We start from the raw sequence: 21,088 nt of genomic DNA, 5'->3' as shown, positions 1-21,088 counted from the left end.
ATTTTGGAATAATTGTGACTCTTGTTTGTACTTGTTTCATTTTAATGGAACGGGCTTTTAGCCTTTTTTTCAAAAAAAAAAAATGCAGAGTAAATATAGAAGCTCATACAAATGTAACAAATAGGAAATACAGGCTAAATGAGTCCAGTCAAGTCAGGTCCAATATGAGATGGCTTCTGTTGCCTCTCAGATTAGCCCAAGAATAGAAGAACCGGTCCACGCAAGCCCAATACACTTGATGATAAGTCTTGCCTCTCACTTGAGTGATGCAGATTCAACAAAGAGGCCCTTGTGTTGTAATAGTAACAAATAATAGAAGAATCAAGTCTACGTATTATATCAGTCCAGAGGAGGATGACAAAATAAGATTATTGTATAAAGAATCTTAATTAACACAAGTCAAAAACAAAATCGAGCCTCTATAAGTGCGAGGCTTCACTAGTCCTGAATCCAGTAAAAATTAAAATTAAGTAAAAGTCTACCTTCAAAGACCCTACAAAATAGTACCCAAAAATGGCTAAAAGTTCAGAAAATGTGTCTTTTCTTCATATCTCGGCAATGGACTCAAGAAGGGCCTCAACCTCCTGCCTCAGAGAGGCAAGCTTCTGTTGCTGAGAGGCAATTCGACTCTCTATGTCTTTGCCTCCTGATTTCTTCTCAAAGCTTTCAACAACAGTGGTGTGCTTGGCCATCTCCTTCTCTTGCATCTCTCTCTCCTTTGTTACCAGTTCCTCTATCTGCATCGCAGATGTTAAATTTTTACGACGGTAAAAGAAAAAAAAATTTACTACTGATAATAAAATTCTATTCTGGCAAACTTCTTTTCTCTCTTTTTTTATTGTTTTTGGCTGATATTGGTTTTATTTCAGTTTTCTTTCAAGTACCAAAATGCAAAATACTTCCATTTTTCATATTTCTAACTTCAATGCAATTAACCCATTATGCTTCAAGTCAACCCTAACTTGTATCGACTATAGTGTTACTCAAACAAATGAATCATCCCCCATTTTGACCTCAACGTATCTGCAACAGGGCAACTAAATATGTCCAAACTAAATCCGATTAGCAGGTACAAATGTATAACGATTACTGAGTCCTGTAAGTTCAACATGTATACTAGCTAAGAACATCTGGCCAAGAAACTCCGCATATGTAGTTTCTACATAGCCTGTCCTAAGCCAGGAAAAAAGAGGGTCCATGATAGGCTTGGCGAGCCAGTGGTAGAAAAAAAAAAAGCCTCTTTATGGAAATGAAACCCAAACGAATTGGGCAGTACTAGTACTAGGATGGGTGACCTCCAGGAAAGTCCCTGTGTTGCTAATTCCGGTTGGGTTTCATTTCTAGCCTACCCCAACTTGTTTGGGAATAAAGGCTTTGAAGAAGAAGAGATATATACATTACCACATTCGCACTTTGTATGATACCCAAAAACATGAAGAAAAAGAGAAGGTAGCATTAACAAACCTTGGGCAATATTGAGGAAGCCTGAGAGCATGACTGCAAAAATGTCAATAATGGCTTCAACTCCTTTGTCAATTCTTTGAACTGAGCATCAGCTGCCTTACGGACCGCCTTACAAGACTGCACATCTCCATTGCGAGATAACTCACGCAAAGATGACTCAAGCTTATCATGCACAGTCAGATATTGGTCAAATATATTCCTGATACGTAGCACTGTCGCTTGTACCTGTTTCAAAAAAAAAAAAAAATAGTACATTTAAAGTATTACAAAATACCAATGTCAAAACAACATCTTTTTGTAAGCAGTTAGGAGCTTGACCCTATCTTATTTTAAAAAAAATCATCTTTCTTAAACAATATAAAAAAAAAAAAAATTAAACCTTAAGAACATTTGATCAGGCACAATAACTCCATGTAATATTATTTTAAATTTTATTTCTCAAGCATATGAACACTCCAAGCAGATGTAAGATCTAACAAGCAATTGAGATAGTAAAAAAGGATGCTTTCACTACAAAGCAAATACTATATAGTAATAGAGAATAAATACACAATATGGAAAACTAATTAACCTCTTCCCATTGTAGTTTCTCTAGATAAGAAGATGAAGTCTTAGAGATAGCCAGGTCAGTGTGCATATACACAATACATGCAACAAATAGGAGGAAAATACCAACAATTAGCATCATTGGCTCGCTAAGAAGAGAGATGTTATTGAACTTGTAGTACACCTGAAACCAAAGAAAAGAAAAAGAAGTTGAAATCCATGCTTGACTGTTAGGTAATAACATTGCAGTCAGTGGCGGAGCCACATTGAACAACAACGAGGTCAAATGAGCCCACTGATATTTACAAAATTACTTAATAAATTTAATCAATTAGTTATTTTTTCTAATTAATTTCTTTATAATTTATACAATTGACACCAGTTTTTTTATATTAGTTCACAAGGATTGCTTTTGGAAGATATTGAATAAGCCCCGATAAAGACACGCTGAAGAATTTAAATAACAAAAGGCCAACATAAATTCCAAGGTATCAGGCTGATATGGTAAATACCAGTTGGTTTATACCGATATGGAGTTCTTTGGTACTGTTCTATTTGAAAGAGCTATGACATTATATTAACAAAAAAAACAGCACCTGGAAATACAGATTAAGTTCCGGAACAACATTATCCTTCTCCAAAACCACCACAGGCCGACCAACAATGTCAAGATGTGAATATTTTACCTACAAATGCCCAAAAGAGTCAAACAAAGGTAACAACTCAATCAAGTTTCTAAATAGAAGTGCTAATTAACGTACATCTTCAGATTGCTTGGTAGGAAATAGGGTCGCAACTGAGATGTCCTTTGAACCTTCCGGCAACACAACCTGTCAGGAACATACAGCTTTCATATGCAACATTTATATAGTTCTTGTAAAGGAGCTACATTTGTATATTGAACACAGACAAAAGTAACTGCAACTGGTAAAAGAAAAAAACATAAGAGTTGCATGTGCAACATTTAACACAGGGATTTTATTAATTTATTTTTCTCTATTGAGGTCTTGGAGAAACTGTTACAAACATTACAACTAAATTTGCTAAGGATAGATTAAGCTATAATAAACTTGCCTTGACAATGTGTTTTTCTACTAGGATCTCTCCTATGGGGCAGCCAAATGTGATGTTAAGTACTCTTTTGCCACCATCGGCCTCAAAGAGAAAATCCTGGAGTGGCAAATCATAACCCACTGTAAACGTTGTTTTCCAACCACCAAAAATGGGAAATCTTGGCTCGATCTCCAGCTGTGTCTGCATGTAAATGTACATAAAGATATTAATATGCATTAAAGCCTACATCTTCTTTTAACAGAGTATAACATGAGCTCAATTCTAAAGGAATCAATGTGCTCATCATATTAATACACAGCAAATTGTCAACAATGCAGATATATGCCAAAACAATTACAACAGGAAAATAAGAAACAGAAGGATAAATAATACAGTATATCCACTTGCAAAGGAAAACAGCAATATCGTTATGTTGAGTATATTACTCTTTGAGAATCACCCCAAAGGTGTGATGTCGAAATGTTGCCTATTTCATCCCTGTAGTACACTGAATGTGCCCTAGGTGGCAATCTTGCAACTAGAGTCCTAAAGGAAGAGGCACCTCTTGCGTATGGTCTGGCTTGATACTCGATTCTACAAAACATAGTATTGTGAGTTAAAACTTTGATTTAATAGTAGAAACGATAATTTATGTGGTTTCAAATGCAGTACTATGCTTAAAAGAAGACGCAGTTGAGACTTTCAGTAATTGCCATGTTTTGCTTTTTGTTTGATTAGTATTTTGTGGGCTTGCACACTCAGTCAGTAGACATGCATGCTTCCATCAGAAGAATTTGGATTTGTTAGATACCAGCGAAACCATGAAAGCAACATAGCACTTTCTGTCATGTACCCCAAGCTCTATGCTATGCATGTGTGAATAACATCTATAGATTTAGATGCTTTGAGGCTTATAACCTAAGAATCCATTCAAATATTAGACTTCAATTAAACGTAGAACAAGCAAGGCAAACCAAATATGTTCCTACACAACTATTCAACCAGGACAGAACTATTTTGGAACCTATCCTGTATGGTTCACATTTCTATGCACTAGATAGCCTGTAATTTTTACCAGCATGATGATCCAAGATTTTTTTTTTATTAAGCTAAATGAACAATGTCAAAGAAATACCTGGAAAACCCATTTTTCAAACGGGCACCACCATGAGAAAGGGTATATTGCTCAGTGACCCGTACATTTCCCCAATGCGAGATCTCAATCTCCCGAACCAGCTCATTTGCAACAGCAAAGGGGTTGTTGTTTTCAAAATGTACAACAACCGGTGAATAGGAGAATGCAGGCTGCTCCTCAAATGGGCCATATCTCAGTTCTGATTCGACAAGTTTCACTTTGGGATACTTGGTGTAAGACTCAACCCGACCGGGTAGCCTGAACACCAGTGACTGATATTTGATGGGATAAGGTGAGGTGTAGTAGAGGTTATCTGTGTAGACCACAAGCTGCGACTCAGCTTGGGTTATTTCCTCTGGGAAAGGTTTAAGAGTGTGTGTGAAAACAGCGAGCACCTCCAAGCTAACAGTCTTGCCCTTTGCAAGTTTCTTAGGCAAGGCAATTGAATAGAAGGTCACGTCTGACGGCTTTCCTTTTGGTTCGGTTGGTTCTGTTGGTAGTACAAAGCTAGACTTCTTTCCTTCTGTGTAGAATGTCCGTATTGCGGCTAAGTTCTTTGCCTGGGCATCAGGGAACGCCAATAAAACTTCAGAGACATCATCAGGGCCCTCATTTTCAATCTAGAAACCAAGAAAAAAATATTATCAAATAATTATAATGTCCCATAATGTTATCTTCACTGAGATCAACTGTAAAGAATATAAGAGTGAAACTATATTTCATAGTCCCAATGTGTTGAATATAAACATAACAAGCATGAAGAGGACTAGAAGTCTTAAACCATACCTTCAGTAAAGACATCACCCTGACTATGTGTGAAGACAAATCGACCTGGACATAGAAATAGTGTAGAGTCAGAAACTTCTTGATTAGAAGATAACGAAACAGAAAAACAGCACTAAATTAGTTAACGAATTCTGAAATTAGTTATTCTTCTCATTAGACTATATATCAACCAGAGATTTATATAATCACCAAAAACTGTATGTTAACAACATAGGATGCCACACCTCAGCCTGATGCATAAATTTTACAGTGCAAACGGCACATACTAACTACTAAATAAGCATTGAATTAACAACCATACATAGCATATTAAGCATTTTCTTATCAAGTACAACAGAACAGATCAATTCTCTCACATCAAAATTGGTCTCCACTATCTTGCAAAATGCCTATAATTCAAAAGTTTCTGTAATTTTAAAATTGAAATCGGCCACTGTATTGAGCCTTATAAATCTCCAACAATAAACATCACGAGCAAATTATTACTGAGATCTGGAATTTTCAACGACGACATTCACTTTAGATAACAACCATCAGATCGGGAAAACCCGTACAAGCTAAGTCTACTACAAAAGATGAAGAAACAGACAGCGATTAGATATAAAAAAAAATGTGAAGGTACGCACCCATCGTTCAACTTTGGAGATGACGAGATCTGATCGCGCCGTGGACGAGAGAAGCAGGAGAGTGAACAGGAGGAAAGAAAAGCGGAGGCGATGCTCCATTTCGTTAGATCTATGATCGATCGATCGATCGGAGTGTGACTTTTGAGTCAATAGAAGGAGAGACGCACACAAGGCTCTAAAACCCTCTCCTGTTATGAGAAAGAACCAAAGAAGATCGTCAAGGACTGAAGGATAACCCACGCTGAATTCCTAAAGTCGTCTCCAGTATAAATAAACTGGAGATGTCTGTGACTCAAGAGCTCTAGCCTCTACGTGTAGGATCTTTTGGATAAATGGCAGCTTGGCTTTTACTTACACGGACTCTGATCAATATCATCATTTTGAAATCTAAGCAATCGTAATTTTCAATGCTTGAAAATTTTCGTTAAATTAGTATTCTCGCTTTTTTGTGTATTTCTTTTGCTTCTAAAAAAAATTTGTTGCACATTTCAGTGCACGTAGATGAACATGATCCAGGACGAGAATTATTTTCGCCCTTAGTTAAGATTTTCTCCATTTTTTAATATAACGTGGTAATTTCTAATGTAATTTCAAAAATGTGAGCGAATTACTTATTTAGTAATTATTCTAAAAGATTTCTTAATAAGAAATATATTTCTAAAGCCACGGACAAATGAATTGATCTCATTTGCTGTCAGAATTATCCTTTCTCTCTCTTCCTATAGTTTTTTAATTTCTAACGAGTTTTTGGCATGGAGATGCTTTTAATGGGTTAGAAATTAAGAGTATGCATATTTCTAAAATTTTTTTTTTTCATTTCTAATGAGTTTTTGGGATGGAGTTTGAAGTTTGAAGTTATTGAGCTACTTAAATCGAAGTTTGAAGTTTATACGATATGTTTTTGAGACCGTAGCACTGATGTCCTTATGCTATCCATAACACCCAAGCCTTACTCTTAATAAAGAATTACATCGAGTTGTTAAATTGCATCAAAAAGTGATTTATTGGAAGATATGAGTGTTTGACATAACCATAAGTCCATTGAAGCAAAATTATAAAGGAAGTCAAGACGGTATGTCAATATTGTGGAACTTTAGCATGCTCATACTGGAGTAGTGGTGTGGTGTTCTACTTTATTTCTTTCTTTTTTTTTTTAAATAAAGAGAGTTATTCATTCAGTTGGTTTTTATTCAATATTCATTTATTTGTTCAAAAAATCAATATAATTCGTAATATTATTTTATGTTAAAATTGACTACAAGCCTTAAACATAATTCTCAGTTTTCTCCCATCTTGTTTATCATAATTTTTTTTTTATTTAATTCCAATTTCATCTGTGTTGTGCACGATCTCAAATGGGTTACACAATTTTGAGCAATTTTGAGCTAATACCAGGAGTCCGGATCCTATGAAGCGACTCAAATTTTGAGTTTAGATACAGATCTATCTGATATAAATCCAAATCAATTTGTCTTGACATAAAATGCACAATATTCTTTTAGTATCTGTGTCAAAGCATATTGAGCAGTTCGAATCTAAACTCAAAATTTGAGTTAATGTGATATGAATTCGTTCAGTGGACCATTTAACCCGGTTCAACTTCGTCCCTCAAGTTCTCGAATTCATATCACCCAAGGTAACTTGGATGTGCTTTTGAAGAGGGAAGAGAAAGAGCGACTAGATTTGACCGGATTCTGTTTATTTGTCTCATAACATTAATTTTTCAGAAAGGAGAGGAGTGAAGAGAAAGAGAGATTGTGAACTTTATATACAAAATTTTTAAATTTTGTAACTTTCAAATTGAAATGTAGAAGAGGTTAACCGTTTATTCTATTTTCTTTCTTTCCCTCTCTTTCTCTCTTCCTTTGTAGAGCACAACCTTAAATTTTTAATTTAGATAATATTTGATCAGCTTTGAAACGAATATTATAAGTGTCTCGTTCGTGCATTCTACTTTAGACTGAATTGATTTGAATTATGATCAAATGAGTCATATCTAAACTCAAAATTTGAGTAACTCAGAATTAGTATTTTAAATGCAACCACATAGACTGCATATACATATGTAGTATGTTGCCACATTAAAAATGACTATGCGGATTGCATATGCAGTCCATACTGAAAATAGACCCGAAAATATCCAAATCCATTAGCTGAATCTGAATCCATCCAAATAATTTGCCTAGCGTCTTCCAGCTTCTTTTATAGAGTGGAGAGCGCTTTGATTGTTCTCGATAGAAATTGTGGAACCATAGTTCGAAGTAAATTGATTATACTAGTTAGAATTTAAATTGGGTCGGGTAGGCCCATGTGACCAATGACAAATTTGTGACACCAATATGTGCCTCATGCTCTGAAAAAGGGTTGAGAATTAGCTGGCATCCAACAGAATTCGTATTCTCTGAATTAAATCAAATGAAATCTTTTTAGTTAATGAATCACAATTGTTCGATCTATTTTAAGATTCATGTGGACTAGATCTACACTAATATTGAAAAGTCCCTTATGTTATAAGCAAGAACCGAATTAGTTCTGTTTAAAATTAAATGGTTGAAATTCATTGACTCAAAAGATTCTCAATTAATGCAGAGGATACGCATTCCATCCAACATTGAGTGTTTAGAGGTGGTAAAGTGCGTTTTGTGTCATCCATCTCTAAACAACATGTCTGTTGAGTTGAGAATATACTATTTTTTAGTTAAACTATTAAGAATAACCTATTTCGTGGTTGTATTTTGATAGACTTCAGAATCCATCCTCTTACGAACTACTAATTTTCAGTTTATTTAAAACTGGGCCGAATTTATTTTGGACGGCCCGTATCTTCTGAGATATCTTAAAATTTCAGTTTATCTCGGACTAAATTATCAACGCCCGTAGGCTGACTAAATTATTTTCAGTGCAATATAGGGATCAGTATTATTGTGCTTTGAGATCGTGCATAATTGATTTGAACGGTCCGGATTTGAACTGTGCCTATTCAGAGGATGCGAATTTCCGGGCAGCGACTTGATCGTTAGTTCCCCGTAGTCCCGGACTCAAAAGGCCGAAGCTTCTGTTCGGAATAACAACCTTTCTTTGCTCAGATCGGCGCAAATGCGCACGGCTCAGATCGGCGCCACAACGGTGCTGACGTTGCACTCTCTCTGCTCCGCCGGCTTAGTGGCTGGGCATTGGCTCGCTCAGTCCTTCTATTCCTCCAGCCTCATTACTGATCCCACTCGAACCCTACGCGTTCTCACGGTAATAATCTTAACCCATCTCCTCTCCTCTCCTTTCTTTTCATACTGTCAGTTTCCTACTTAAAATAAACCGGTCAGTTGTTATTGTTGGCTTTCTGGTAAATGAACTTCATGGGTTGCAACAGGGTGATGAAAATTAGATGCTTGACATAAAGATAAAAAACTAGTTCAATTATATTAATGTGAAAATCAAGTGAAAGTTTGTGATTCTGTGGAGCATACTAAGTTTTTATTTTGTGTTATTATTGGCATTCTGTGAATCAGGTTTGTGAAGCACCTATTGTAATTGTTCTGTTCAGTTGGCTTCGTCGAGACCACGATCGATGCACGGTAAGGCCTTGTGTGTTTTTATCTTTAGTGCACTAGTTACTGTGTTAAAGTGTGATCTACTAATTATGCATTGTATATTTTTCCTGCAAATGCATTCATACTTTAAGTGATTCTTTGGCAGTTTATCAAGTCGGTCGGTCGCGGTTTAATTGGTCTTCCAATTGGTAAATTGATATTTCTTCCATTTTAAAATTTCATCCTCGAAAGTAATAAATTCATCTTCTTATGAATATTAGTTTTGACTGGTTTGCATTGGTGTGGACTGTGGATGGTATATAACCTTTTTTTCAGTTTGGATGTGAATGCCTTTTGTGGTCTTCATTATCTCTCTTTTGGTTTTTTTATGAGTCGAATATGAATTTTCTTTATTGTTTCAGGTGCTCTCTTTAATGCATTTGGAGCAATAGTTTTGGGTGCACCGGTGGGTCTCAAGTAAGTTATTTTTTTGTTTTTTTAATGAAAAAAGGGCACTTTTAAGACTGATGGTATACGAGTAAGATATGTTTTTAAATTTGTTGCATCCATAAAAATTCCATTGTCATTATGCAAAGACGGCAACCTTGCTCCGCAGTTAATTTTTAATGGCATGTCTCTTTTTGAGGCTTCCAGCCTTCCACCAAAAGTTCATATTGAAGAGATGAATTACTTACAATTTTTGAAAAATAATATCATTGGCAATTACGCTTAGCTATTTTCTCTCACATTTCCGTTGTGATCCTCAAAGTATAATTTAAGAACTTGCATTTTGGTCCTTGGACATTACAGCTTGGTATTATTCTGGCTTTACATGACAGAGCATCTAAAACCTGAGATTAGACTAGTGTCCATAATTTGCATGACTTCCAATTTACACTCCCTTTTCCCACTGTTCTGATGTTTGACTCAGTGCGTGCAATTACACAAGATTTTCATCAGTTTAGGAGTGTAGAATATGAAAGGATGAAATCAGTACAAATCGCCATGTTTACGTGCAAAAAAAGGGAACAATTTTAACTTTAGGACAAAAACAAAAAGAATGCTGTGCTATTTACTCCAACATATATTACTGGTTTCTCTAAGTTGCTGATGTCTCTTTGCTTGCCATCTCTCCTTTGCTGTAGGTACTGGCCAGCAACCATTTATTGGTCAATGCTCATGTCATTGTTCACCGTGAGTAACATTTCAATCTTTTACGTCATTCTTTAAATTCATTCACTTTTTTTTATAATTTGACTTATCTTAACTTAGACTTCTTGAGTGCTTTAAATTATGACTTGGGAGTTTTTTGGGGTTTCTTTTTCTCCAGTAGGCATTTCTAATCTCGATTAACAAAAGAAATATAAGAAATTAAGAACTATTTTTATTGAAGTTTGTGCCAGCAGCTTGTGTTTTTGGTGCATCTAAACTTGATTGGCAGCACATACTATCCTATTCTAAGTTAGTATCCTATATTATGATATTCTCTATCTATCTAGTTGTTGTTATGTAAGCTCATATGATCTAACAATAAGTTCCTTTTATAGACTATCAAATGTAGTTGATTACATGATATCAGTGCCAGCCCATGGAGCAATACTTGGTGCATGGCTTGGTGCATGGCCCATGCCCCTTGACTGGGAAAGACCATGGCAGGTACCAAATATCTATTAACTTTTGCAATTTTTGCTGATATATTTTAAATAGAACTTTAAGTAGTACTGAGCAATTCATTCTTGTGACAATCCCAACCACTCTTTGCCTGGGTGGGCGGCTGCTTTCTCTATTTGCAGATTTATTCAATTTGGATTCTAGGTCTGACGATATCTCATTCATTTATGTCAGCCTATTAAATATTTTTTCGAATCTTTTGTACAGGAATGGCCAATTTGTGTCACTTATGGAGCAATTGCTGGTCACTTGATTGGTATGCTTTTGTCTCTGGTGCTGATCTTCCTTCACCAAAGGCACATCCGTGCCAAAGTTGAGTAATTTTATAGTGAAAGGGTCTCTTCTTTTTTCTAGTTTTTTTTTATCACAGTTACTAGACTTGTGCCATGTTGGAGTGTAAACCGCTATGGGAGAAGGAAGTTAGATTGCTATTCAAATTTGATAACTGAAAATTTTGTATTGGTTTTGCATAATACATATTGCATAGAAAAGGTCGCTCACAATAAAATTCGTCGTAGTAGTTATGTACACGTACATTCTCTTTGTTTATCTTTGGAAAAAAACACAATCAAGCTATTTTGAGAAGCATGATGCATCCTAATGTAAGGAACAAAAAAAAAAAAAAACTGAGCTTATTATAAATGATCTTTTACTGAGGGAGTGTGTGCGACTGGCTAGCAAGTCGCCACTGTCCGTAAGCCAGTAAAAATAAAATAAATAAGGTATATTTTTTTTAACAAAAAATATACTAAACTGAGAATAAGCTTTCTCTTTGGGACTTGTTTGGCAACTGCGTTTCAATCTGGAATAGCCACGGGTACCGTAAAATTAACTCTCTTTTTTCAATTGTACGGTACCTGTATGAATTTACTCGGAATACAATTTTTTATTTATTACACTCGGAATACAATTAACTTAACTTATGGTCCTTTATTACTAAAACTTGAAAAACATGCGTCCAATTCCACCAGCATCTCCCATATTTTAGGTGGCTCGTAATCGGCTCGTTTAGCAACTGAGTGAGCTGCACCGAGATGAGATTAGAGGTTTGAGCTTATATCTCATATCGTAATCTTTATGAGCCAGCTCGTGATTTGGACTAAGCTGACTCACTGGTCTGATTGGACTTTATTGTAAGAAGAAAATAAATTATACAAATTTTTTGAACTTTTGGATTGAGCTTTACCAAGCTAGGTAACATAAAATGTACACAAATTTATACAAATTCACAAATTCAAATCTAGTCGAGCTAGCACGTGAGTTGGCGAGTGAACGAAGTCCCAGATTGAACTCGTTTAATCTAGACCGAGACACTAACGAGCTAGTTCATTAACAGCTAAGCTGGTAATGAGCAAACTGTTAGCAAATAAGTCATATGTGAGTCACGATTGAACCACAAACACAAGCTTTTTTTGCCACCACGACCCATAACCCAAATCCATTGCAGCAGCCATCCATCACCTTTGATCATCAAATTCGGTCCATCAAACTTTAGAAGACCATCAAACTTTACTAAAACCTAGATCTCGTCGTTCATTTCACGTCCATATAAAAAGTTCCCATAAACTCCCACAAAATCACTGTCAAACATCCCAAAAACCATAAGAAGATCGACTGTCTAGGACAGAGCTAGTCTATGTCATAACAAATAACCAAGCAATATAACATAAAATTATCAAATATTGTTCTCGTTGTTATCTTTTAGGAGCAGGAGTCAAGTAGATTAGTGTTACTTGTCCACCAGTTATGTACATCTACCACACTTTCACCAATCAAAACCCTTCAAAACCCCAAAATACCATCAAAAGGTCTCTAGTCTACTTTTCCTCACAAGATCACTTGAGTCATAACAAATTGGTATCAGAGCAAAGTCAGATCACACAATTGATATTATCAAGTAATAGCATGCTATTTAATAACTGTACACTAGCATGCAAAATCACAATATTACATTATACCGACAAAGATAAATCTTGTGAAATTATTTACAATACCTATAATGGGCTACAAAAGCAAAGAATGCCAAAATAAAACTATGGCTAAGTTACACAATTACTATCCACCAAAAATAGCAATCACCATGAAAATCTCTTCATTTACTTAGCCCCCTTCTTGAACCGAGTTTCACAAATGAGAAGTCATCTTCATCTTTTCTATCTCTTCCATCATCTTCATCTCTTATCTCTTCTACATTCAATCGGATTTCCTGCTGTGCATTTTTCCGGTTAAACTCAGATCTTGCTATTGACATCTCAATGTCAACATCTGAGATCTCATTGTCAGAATGTGACCTTCTCATATGCTCACCAGAGTATCCCATTGATCTATACCGGTACAGATGGCGAGCAGGTGATGCCATCGGACTCTGGCCAGGACTTGGACTTGGAGTAACAGATGGTGAATGTGAGCTTCCTTTTTTGTTCCTTTTCCTCGCCTCATCACGCCATTTTTTTAGGGCCTTGGATGTTTGCTCGTCAAAAATAGACATTTTTATGTGTGATCCCATCTGAATAAGAAATATCCATAAATTGTTGGTTTACTTAATTGAGAGAAATATTTTTTTCTGACAAGTAACTGTATGCATATAAGGTCTGGTTCAAGAATCAGCAATTGTTAATTACCTGAGATACAAGAGCATAGAGGGGGAGTGTGATGTAGCTGCAAAGGAGATGGACAGCGATTCTACGATAATAAACAAAAAAAAGAAGAAGCCGCAAACATAAATAATTATATCATTTAACAATCTATTCTATTCTTCACATGTAGATAGGGATTTGTCCATTTAGAAAGGTAGTATATCGTTGTAATTTAATTCTTTTTGTTCTTTATTGTCTGATTTTGTATATTATAATGTGGAATTTATTGTGACCCAACTCTTCAGTGTATCCCTATTGCAGGACAATAGAAGAATCAGATGTTGATCAGTTTGTAATCATAATAAGTTTGGACTAATACCAAATTGAAGATTTATCGAGTCTCAATTGAACAGTTGAAGATTACAAGTGACTTATGAACTCAAGTTATAGCTAATTTAGTGAATAAAATTGCTGATTATGAGATATATAACATTACTATATATATAGTATTGTCACACCAAGGACCATGGCAGCCATTACCGATTTATTAGACGACAGCTTCAATTTTGGAATAGTCTCCGTGATTATATCCATTGAGAAAAGGGAAAAAGTTCTATTTTAGATAATTATACAAGTTGACTTACCCAATACATATTCTTGCAACGACATAGCCAAAGCTTTCATGGAAGCAAGATCTTAATCCAAACAAAAACTGTATCAATATAAAAAGTCAGTGCATATATCCAACAAATTCAAAATGAAAATGGCACAGTAGCCTTTTAGCTCTCTCATACACAAAATGAAGTACTTACCCAAATCCACAGGAAGTTAGCAAGTTGGAAAGCATTCTGCAAGAAAGGAAACAGATCTCATTTGGATTTAACAAAAAAAATGTTTTGTATAATGAGAAGTGATAGTATTATATAACGACATATCTAAAAAATGATTTCATACCACGAATAATGTAAAGTGAATCCAGAACAGAACTAAGCGGGGCCGTCCAAACCAGAAATGGTGGTTACTTAATTTCACAAGCGGCATTCCTTGGATAACTGCATTCCTCTGCTGTATCTCAAGGGCCATTGATGCGATTATCGCTTGCAAATTTGTTCCAACTGCTAAAATCATCTAAAAAGAGAAGCATGAAGTTATGCTTTTAAAACATCGCTATGAGTTGGCACCCAATTTAATTATAACAAAAAAAATCAATACATTGCTTCGAACATTAAGTCCAAGAAAAATAAAACAATTAAACAAGTAATTTGAATGAAAGATGAATTGGATTAGATATCACAATATCTTGGCATGAGGGGTTTAGCGATATACCAGAATACTATTGCAAGATGGTCCATTCATCTTGGCAAAAACTATGATGTAGAAACAAAATTCCTGATACAGTGAGAGCTTACAAATAGTGGCAGTATTGTGACCCAGAATAATTCTTGAAACTCTGAAGAAAATAAAAATAATGTCAAATAAAGAGTTCAAAAATATATTTATGACTACAAATGACCGCAAAAGAATATATCTAAGACTATATATAAATGTTCTCTAAAAAATATAGATGAGATGCTTACCGCGTACATTTAGAAGTAGGATGACAACGGCACATCCCCACAAAATTGGACTATTACACCAAAAATAATGCAATCTTAATATCTATATAAGTTCAGTAAAAAGGGGAAAGTAACAACAATAACTAACAATGTACATACCTTATTCCAACAACCACTTTAAAATCATCCTCTAGTGAACGTTTAATGTACTTCTGGAAATTAAATTTCATTCCAGGATTTAAATGAGCCTGTAAAAAAGTAAATGATTTTAAGAAAAAAGATACATGAATTTATAAAATAAAGATATTGAATTGAAGGAAACTCACATTTATGAAGCCATGGCGCAATGTTAAATAATCAGTCTTTCGAACAGACCTAATAAATTGCCTAAAGAAGCTTACCTATAGAAATAAAGGACAAATAATCATATAAAGCGGATTAATACGAGGTAGGGCCGGGTATACAAAAATATCGACTTAATTTTTATAAGTATAACAAAGAGAATCAAACAGACTAAACAGTCATAACCAGTCTTATTTTTGTAGAACTTCCCAATGTACCAATCTTTGGGTTTATCACATTGGTTTTTTCCCTCATTGTTTGTTACCTATATGAAACAGCTTCTGCCTTTTATGGAATTTGCCATGTGGTGTATGCTAGAACCTTAATGTATGTTTATTGAAAAAAATGAAGAAACAAAGTATAATAAAGCAGAAAATATAAGACATAGGGTAACTCTTATGCATAGTCAAGGCATTATAATTAGTACCAACTACCAAGTACCAACATATCGGTCCTACTACTTCAATTGCACTTATTAACGTTTGAACATAGAATCAGAGCGGTTTGTTGTGACCTAGACACTGAAATTTAGTACAAATTCAAAATTATTTGTAGTCGTTTCCATATGACCATATCTTACAGCATATATGAGACATAGATGGCCTGATAGGCACATGCATGTAACTTGTAATTGATTGTTGCCTGATCAATTTGCAATTAATATAACGCAGCACTGAAATGGACACAAATGAACAATTTGTTTTTGTTTATAACACTAGTGAAAAGCACCCAAAAAATGTTGTTCAAATAAGACCAAACTTGAGTTAATTAAGCACATGAAATAAATTTATACTCAGAATAGTGCTTACAATATAAAGAAGAATGATAAATCTGCTCCAAATGTTTGCATGTTGACGAACAAAGGACGTCTCATGAGTGAATCTGAACCTTGAAGGATCTGAAAGATAAAATATTATAAATATTTATACAATAAAATTCAGCTTTGATTTGTAATTTTTAAGAGTTCGTTTGAAATTGCTGGTCACCAATGTGGTGAAAGTATTTTATTGAATGATAGCGTGTAAAATATTTGGATATCTCAAGTACAAATATTTACCAATATATGAGAATTAATGTTAGAAATAATGCAGACCTGCTAATACAAGTATATTATCTTAATGGGGAGATAATTCCTGGATTGATTTTTTGTGTGTTAATTTTGAGACTAATTTGCTTAATTGGAGGTGATTGTTTGCCTTAGAACAATTAATGAGCAAAACGTTTGGTTTCAAGAAAGTAACTACATTCAAGTCTAGAGCTACAACCTAATCAAATAAAATTCTTATGTTGAAAGAAAGCTACCAGTTGAAAACTCATAACTAAGTGACATAGTCTCCTTTTCCCATTCTTTCCATGATCGTATCTGCATTAAGAATTAGTTTTTAGAAGTCATTATAAATAAACATTCATTATCATTAAAGTTAAACACGATTATATATGGGGCTATTGTACAGACCTTCAATCTTCCGAGAGCCATTACTGAAGCACTATATACAACATGAACAACAGCCAAGAAAAATATGAAAAGGTGCAACTCGTGTAAACTTTTTGTTGACATGAGAGGTACCTTACCCTGTTAATGGCAGCAAACATTCAATTAGAATGAATATTTACAATAAAGAACGACCTTTTTATTTTATAATTGGCATGACATCCATCCGAACTTTTCTAATTTCATAATTGTCCTTTTGAGGGAAAAACAATTGAGACGGTAAACTTGATGTTCTTCTAAACTTTAAAACAGCTAAATGAAATCATACCAGAATAAAAGCAAGAGAAAGGTACTAATAATCTACTTTGTGGTACCATATTAGCACATATTTTGTGATTATATCACAAATGAAATAAATTTCAGACTCACATCAGTGCAATTAAACGGTGTGGCGTTAGCAAGGCTTCTACGATTTGAGCCGAAATCCTTGGTGTCGGCCCACAAAAGCCGTCTATAAACTTCTACTCCGCGACGGCATGGCAACATGGTGTTGCCAACTGATTCTGGGATGCATATTTCAGCAATGTAATTCTGGAAGAAGACGAGGAGCAACGATATGAAGCCAAGAATCATCAATTCTGCAATTGTCATTAATAATCAGGGTACAGTTATGTATATATTTTTTTGCGTAACTAAATGAGCGGCTCACTGACAAGAACGCAACAGATTGAGGAGGATATCAACGGATGCGACATGGGTCGGGTGGAGGCATTTTCATATCCTTACCCGTTAAATTAATAAAAAAATCTTTATTCTTACTCGCATCCAATAAGCTAACAAAAAAAAGACTTACTCGTACCTGTCTTATCGAATACGGTACGAGTCGGGTAAATGGATAAAAAAGTAGCATTGAATAGATATATATGGATTATGAATAGAACTATATTACATCATGCATCATCACCATATATATATATAATAGTCTTTACCTGTACCTTACCGTTATGTTAATGAATTTTTTTTTTTTATCCTTATTCGTACTCGATATGTTAGTGAAAAAATCTTACCCACCATATCCATCATATCGAATACGATACATGTCAGTGAAAGAGTACCATTAACACCCTCAAATTGAGAAAATATTAGTATAAAGATTTCTTTTGTTCTTTTTATTTATTGTAGGCGGGGAGGGGGGTTGAGGTGGCACAGAAAATAGAACAAAAGGTGTTTTGGAGCTTACCATTTTTAACCTTCTCAAGTGCTTCGGCCAGAGCACTCTTGTTCTTCTTGTGGAACCACTGCAAATACAAATCAAGTTTAGATGTAGATAGTAGAGACAATGTTGGGCCCAATCCAATACCCAAAAATTGAACGGTCCCAATCCAATTCAATACACTGTGCAGCTTATAAATCACATGAGCCATTGATTATTGTTGGAAACTTGGAAGCAATGTTTCTTCCAAATTCATTTTTTATATTTTTCGGCTGAATCCGTAGGAAAATACTTTTTTAAGTCTAGTCTTCTCTCCTAAATTTATTTATCTACCATTTGAATGTATTAAAATTTCAAAGTTACTAATGTTTTGGAAAAAAAATCAATGTTAGTGGGAATGCAGATATTGTCCTCACATTTTAGGGACTTCAGATCTAGTGAAGTAACTTAATTTTCAGATTTTAGATTGAGACCGTCCGATTTGAATCCGCGACAATTCATTCCGAAGTAAATCGCACACATCTCGAGCGACGGATTCGAATCCCGAAGCGATTCCAAGCGACAGATTTGAATTGAATGGTCCGATCCAATACCCAAAAATTGATTACTTTAGGAGATCCTGACCTCACTTTAGAGGTAGAGCACAAACAATTGCCAGCACACCCTATAAAGGTAGAATTCGCATCCTCTGAGATATCTCATATTTTGCGTGACTTTTTGGAAAATCTCAACCGTTGCAATACGTTCTGCGCGAATCTCAAAGCTCAAATAATACTGGCCCCCTATGTCACCCCCGGATAGGCACCGGACACGTCGGTCACGCAAAATATGAGATATCTCAGAGGATACGCACTCATAAAGGTACCGGTGCATCCCGTAAAACAAGATGACGCAAAACTCTGAAATGACCCCAGAGTGTGCTGGTATTGTTTGAGTCATCTCCATGGAGTGCGCAAACAATGTTTGCATTCCGGGTAATATTGATTTTTTTTTCAAAAGTGCCGATAACTCTGAAATTTTAATATTTTAAAATGGTAAATAACTCTTTGGGTGAGTGTGAGTCCATCATATCTCTGAGATATTTCAAATTTTCAGTTTATCTAAAACCGATTTAATTTTTCAGAATGCAGGAGGTCAGTATTATCGTGCTTTGAGATTCGTGCAGCAAAATTTGAACGGTCCGGAATTTTGACCGATCCAACCAAAGTTTGAGATCTCTCTAGATGCGAATTCTCTCCTCTGTGCACTCTCATTGGACTTAGAATATCTGCCTAGTGAGTAGTGAACGGAGAGCAAACCAAATTTCACCCACAAGAAAACGGGAATGGAGAAAATAGAAAGGGAAAAGCGTCAATCGACAGAGAAAGGAAACAAGGAAACACTAAAAGGGAACCCTGCTATGTACACAGAGGAGTGTTAGGGAAGAGGTATATATTTCTTTGAAATCTTCTTATTAATTTACAATCTTTTCCATCTTGTTTCCTGAAAAAGAGATTTATATATAGATGGGTTTTGTTGCTCTGTATGTGTGGTGTATGTGTGGAGCATGATGTGATTTGTCATATTCCTTCTAGTTAAATTTGGTAGCAAAACATACCTCGCCAATATGGTGGAGACCTTTCTCTAACAAAAGAGAAACAACAATCATCACAGCACAAACTAGCGCCACAGCCCAAGTCGGCGTTGCGGACAGCTCTCTTGTCTCCCCAATGTTAAGTCCCGCCATGATTCAACTCTATCAAGCTCTCAGCTTTGTATGAACTTGATGCTTTCTTCTTTAGGTAAAGCTGGTTCTTTTGCCTAAGCTTGGGCAACCAAAGTTGGTGGTTTTTCTTCCTTCTTTTTATTTTTTATTTTATTTTTTGTTTGTTTGTTTGTTGAGGAGTCGAGCTCTCTTTCTCTTTCCTCTGTCTCTTATGCTGTAAACCAGGTTACGAGAACTGAGGATACATGTACGATGTACCCCTCAAGTCTCTCTTTTAAATGGATGGGGTTATGGCGAGTGTTATTCTTCTCCGAAAAGAGGGTACTCCGTGTTGGTTTCGTTTTTGTACTTTTACAGTAGAGGTTAATTAAATACTTACTATCAAGGTTTGCTCCTTAATTGGGTTGATTACGATCCGAGGTGGTCATTAGTCCATGTCAATTTTAAATGATGTACCATTTATTTAAAGCAATCCCTATTATTGGGTTCCATCGTCTGTTCATAATCGTCTGAAAGTGACCTCTCTCGAATTAGTTGGCTGAATCTTCTTGAGATAAGATTATTTTCTATATATATATATATATATATATATATATATATATATATTTTAAGTTTGAACCGTTCTACTAAAAGGAGAAAAGCTCCTCTGTAGATTCAAAGTGTAGTCGCTTCTTGTACGTGCATTTTGCATCAGACGGTGTATCATGAGAAGGATATTTTTTTTTAAAAAGTTTCGTACAAACTATGGCGTCCATTTTCGAGAATTTTTTATTTATAGAAAATATCATAAAATAAGAGAGTGAAAGAGAAAGTGTAATTTGATTTTTCGATACATAGAAGGATTAGTGAAATTTTACCGATTCAAACTTTAGACCGGTAAAAATTCTATCGATCTAAATCTCTTTTTCTCCTGACTGTTTCCTTTATGTCTTTCTTTACAATATTTATCCAGCAGTACTTTATTTAGTGATAGTAAGTCACTTTGAGATTAATAATGACTCGTTACACAATAAGTAATGAAAAGATGTTACAAAAAATATTTTTAAACACTTAAGTTCCTTAGAAAATGCAATGTCTTCAGTCTTGTTAAGCAAAAACAATAATTTATTTTTAATCAATAGAATTTTTTACTGATCCTTTTATACATAAAAAAATCAAGATACTCTTTTTCTTTCTCATTTCCTCACTTATTTGATAATTTTTTTCTATAAATAAATAATTATCCCTATTTCAGAAAACAAATTTCTAAAAATTTAAAACGATTGCTGACAGTGACCAATTGGCTCCGTCTGAAATGGGCTTTCCAGATTTTGAGCCATCTTGTTCTGTTATTCTTTCTATTCTTTTGTGAGATGATAAGTATGAACAGATTTAAATGCAAAATTAAAAGAAGATTGATGAGTTTCTGGCTGAGACGAATTTGAAGTATTAACTGAACATTTGTACTTGATTACTC

General features: G+C 35.0%; 3 protein-coding genes across 3 annotated transcripts; 1 reads left to right on the top strand and 2 right to left on the bottom strand.

Moving 5' to 3' along the window:
• Positions 1-373: 373 nt before the first annotated feature.
• On the bottom strand, positions 374-5,953 carry LOC144551433 (Ribophorin I). The gene is made up of 10 exons (XM_078299387.1): positions 5,611-5,953; positions 4,985-5,029; positions 4,199-4,818; positions 3,510-3,657; positions 3,085-3,264; positions 2,772-2,840; positions 2,607-2,696; positions 2,036-2,194; positions 1,465-1,689; positions 374-737 (listed from the first exon to the last, which is right to left on the bottom strand). Exons 1-10 carry the CDS (start codon positions 5,707-5,709, stop codon positions 546-548), a joined length of 1,827 nt encoding a protein of 608 aa, XP_078155513.1. The 5' UTR covers positions 5,710-5,953; the 3' UTR covers positions 374-545.
• Positions 5,954-8,527: 2,574 nt separating this feature from the next.
• Positions 8,528-11,338, top strand: LOC144551441 (uncharacterized). Its single transcript, XM_078299398.1, has 8 exons — positions 8,528-8,853; positions 9,117-9,182; positions 9,304-9,346; positions 9,560-9,614; positions 10,283-10,331; positions 10,531-10,598; positions 10,685-10,793; positions 11,016-11,338. The coding sequence occupies exons 1-8, from the start codon at positions 8,707-8,709 to the stop codon at positions 11,127-11,129; spliced, it is 651 nt and encodes a 216-aa protein (XP_078155524.1). The 5' UTR covers positions 8,528-8,706; the 3' UTR covers positions 11,130-11,338.
• A 1,330-nt stretch (positions 11,339-12,668) lies between these two features.
• On the bottom strand, positions 12,669-19,877 carry LOC144551436 (MLO-like protein 9). The gene is made up of 15 exons (XM_078299393.1): positions 19,525-19,877; positions 17,955-18,012; positions 17,144-17,352; positions 16,739-16,855; positions 16,585-16,645; positions 16,092-16,180; positions 15,267-15,341; positions 15,100-15,188; positions 14,962-15,011; positions 14,794-14,834; positions 14,339-14,512; positions 14,197-14,232; positions 14,029-14,096; positions 13,430-13,490; positions 12,669-13,314 (listed from the first exon to the last, which is right to left on the bottom strand). Exons 1-15 carry the CDS (start codon positions 19,651-19,653, stop codon positions 12,901-12,903), a joined length of 1,671 nt encoding a protein of 556 aa, XP_078155519.1. The 5' UTR covers positions 19,654-19,877; the 3' UTR covers positions 12,669-12,900.
• Positions 19,878-21,088: the final 1,211 nt, after the last annotated feature.

This window comes from Carex rostrata, chromosome 3 (genome assembly GCF_964058835.1).
Source record: "Carex rostrata chromosome 3, lpCarRost1.2, whole genome shotgun sequence".
NCBI classification, from domain to species: Eukaryota; Viridiplantae; Streptophyta; class Magnoliopsida; order Poales; family Cyperaceae; genus Carex; species Carex rostrata.
The sequence above is the reverse complement of the archived record's forward strand: the minus strand, read 5'-3'. Positions and strand labels throughout refer to the sequence as shown.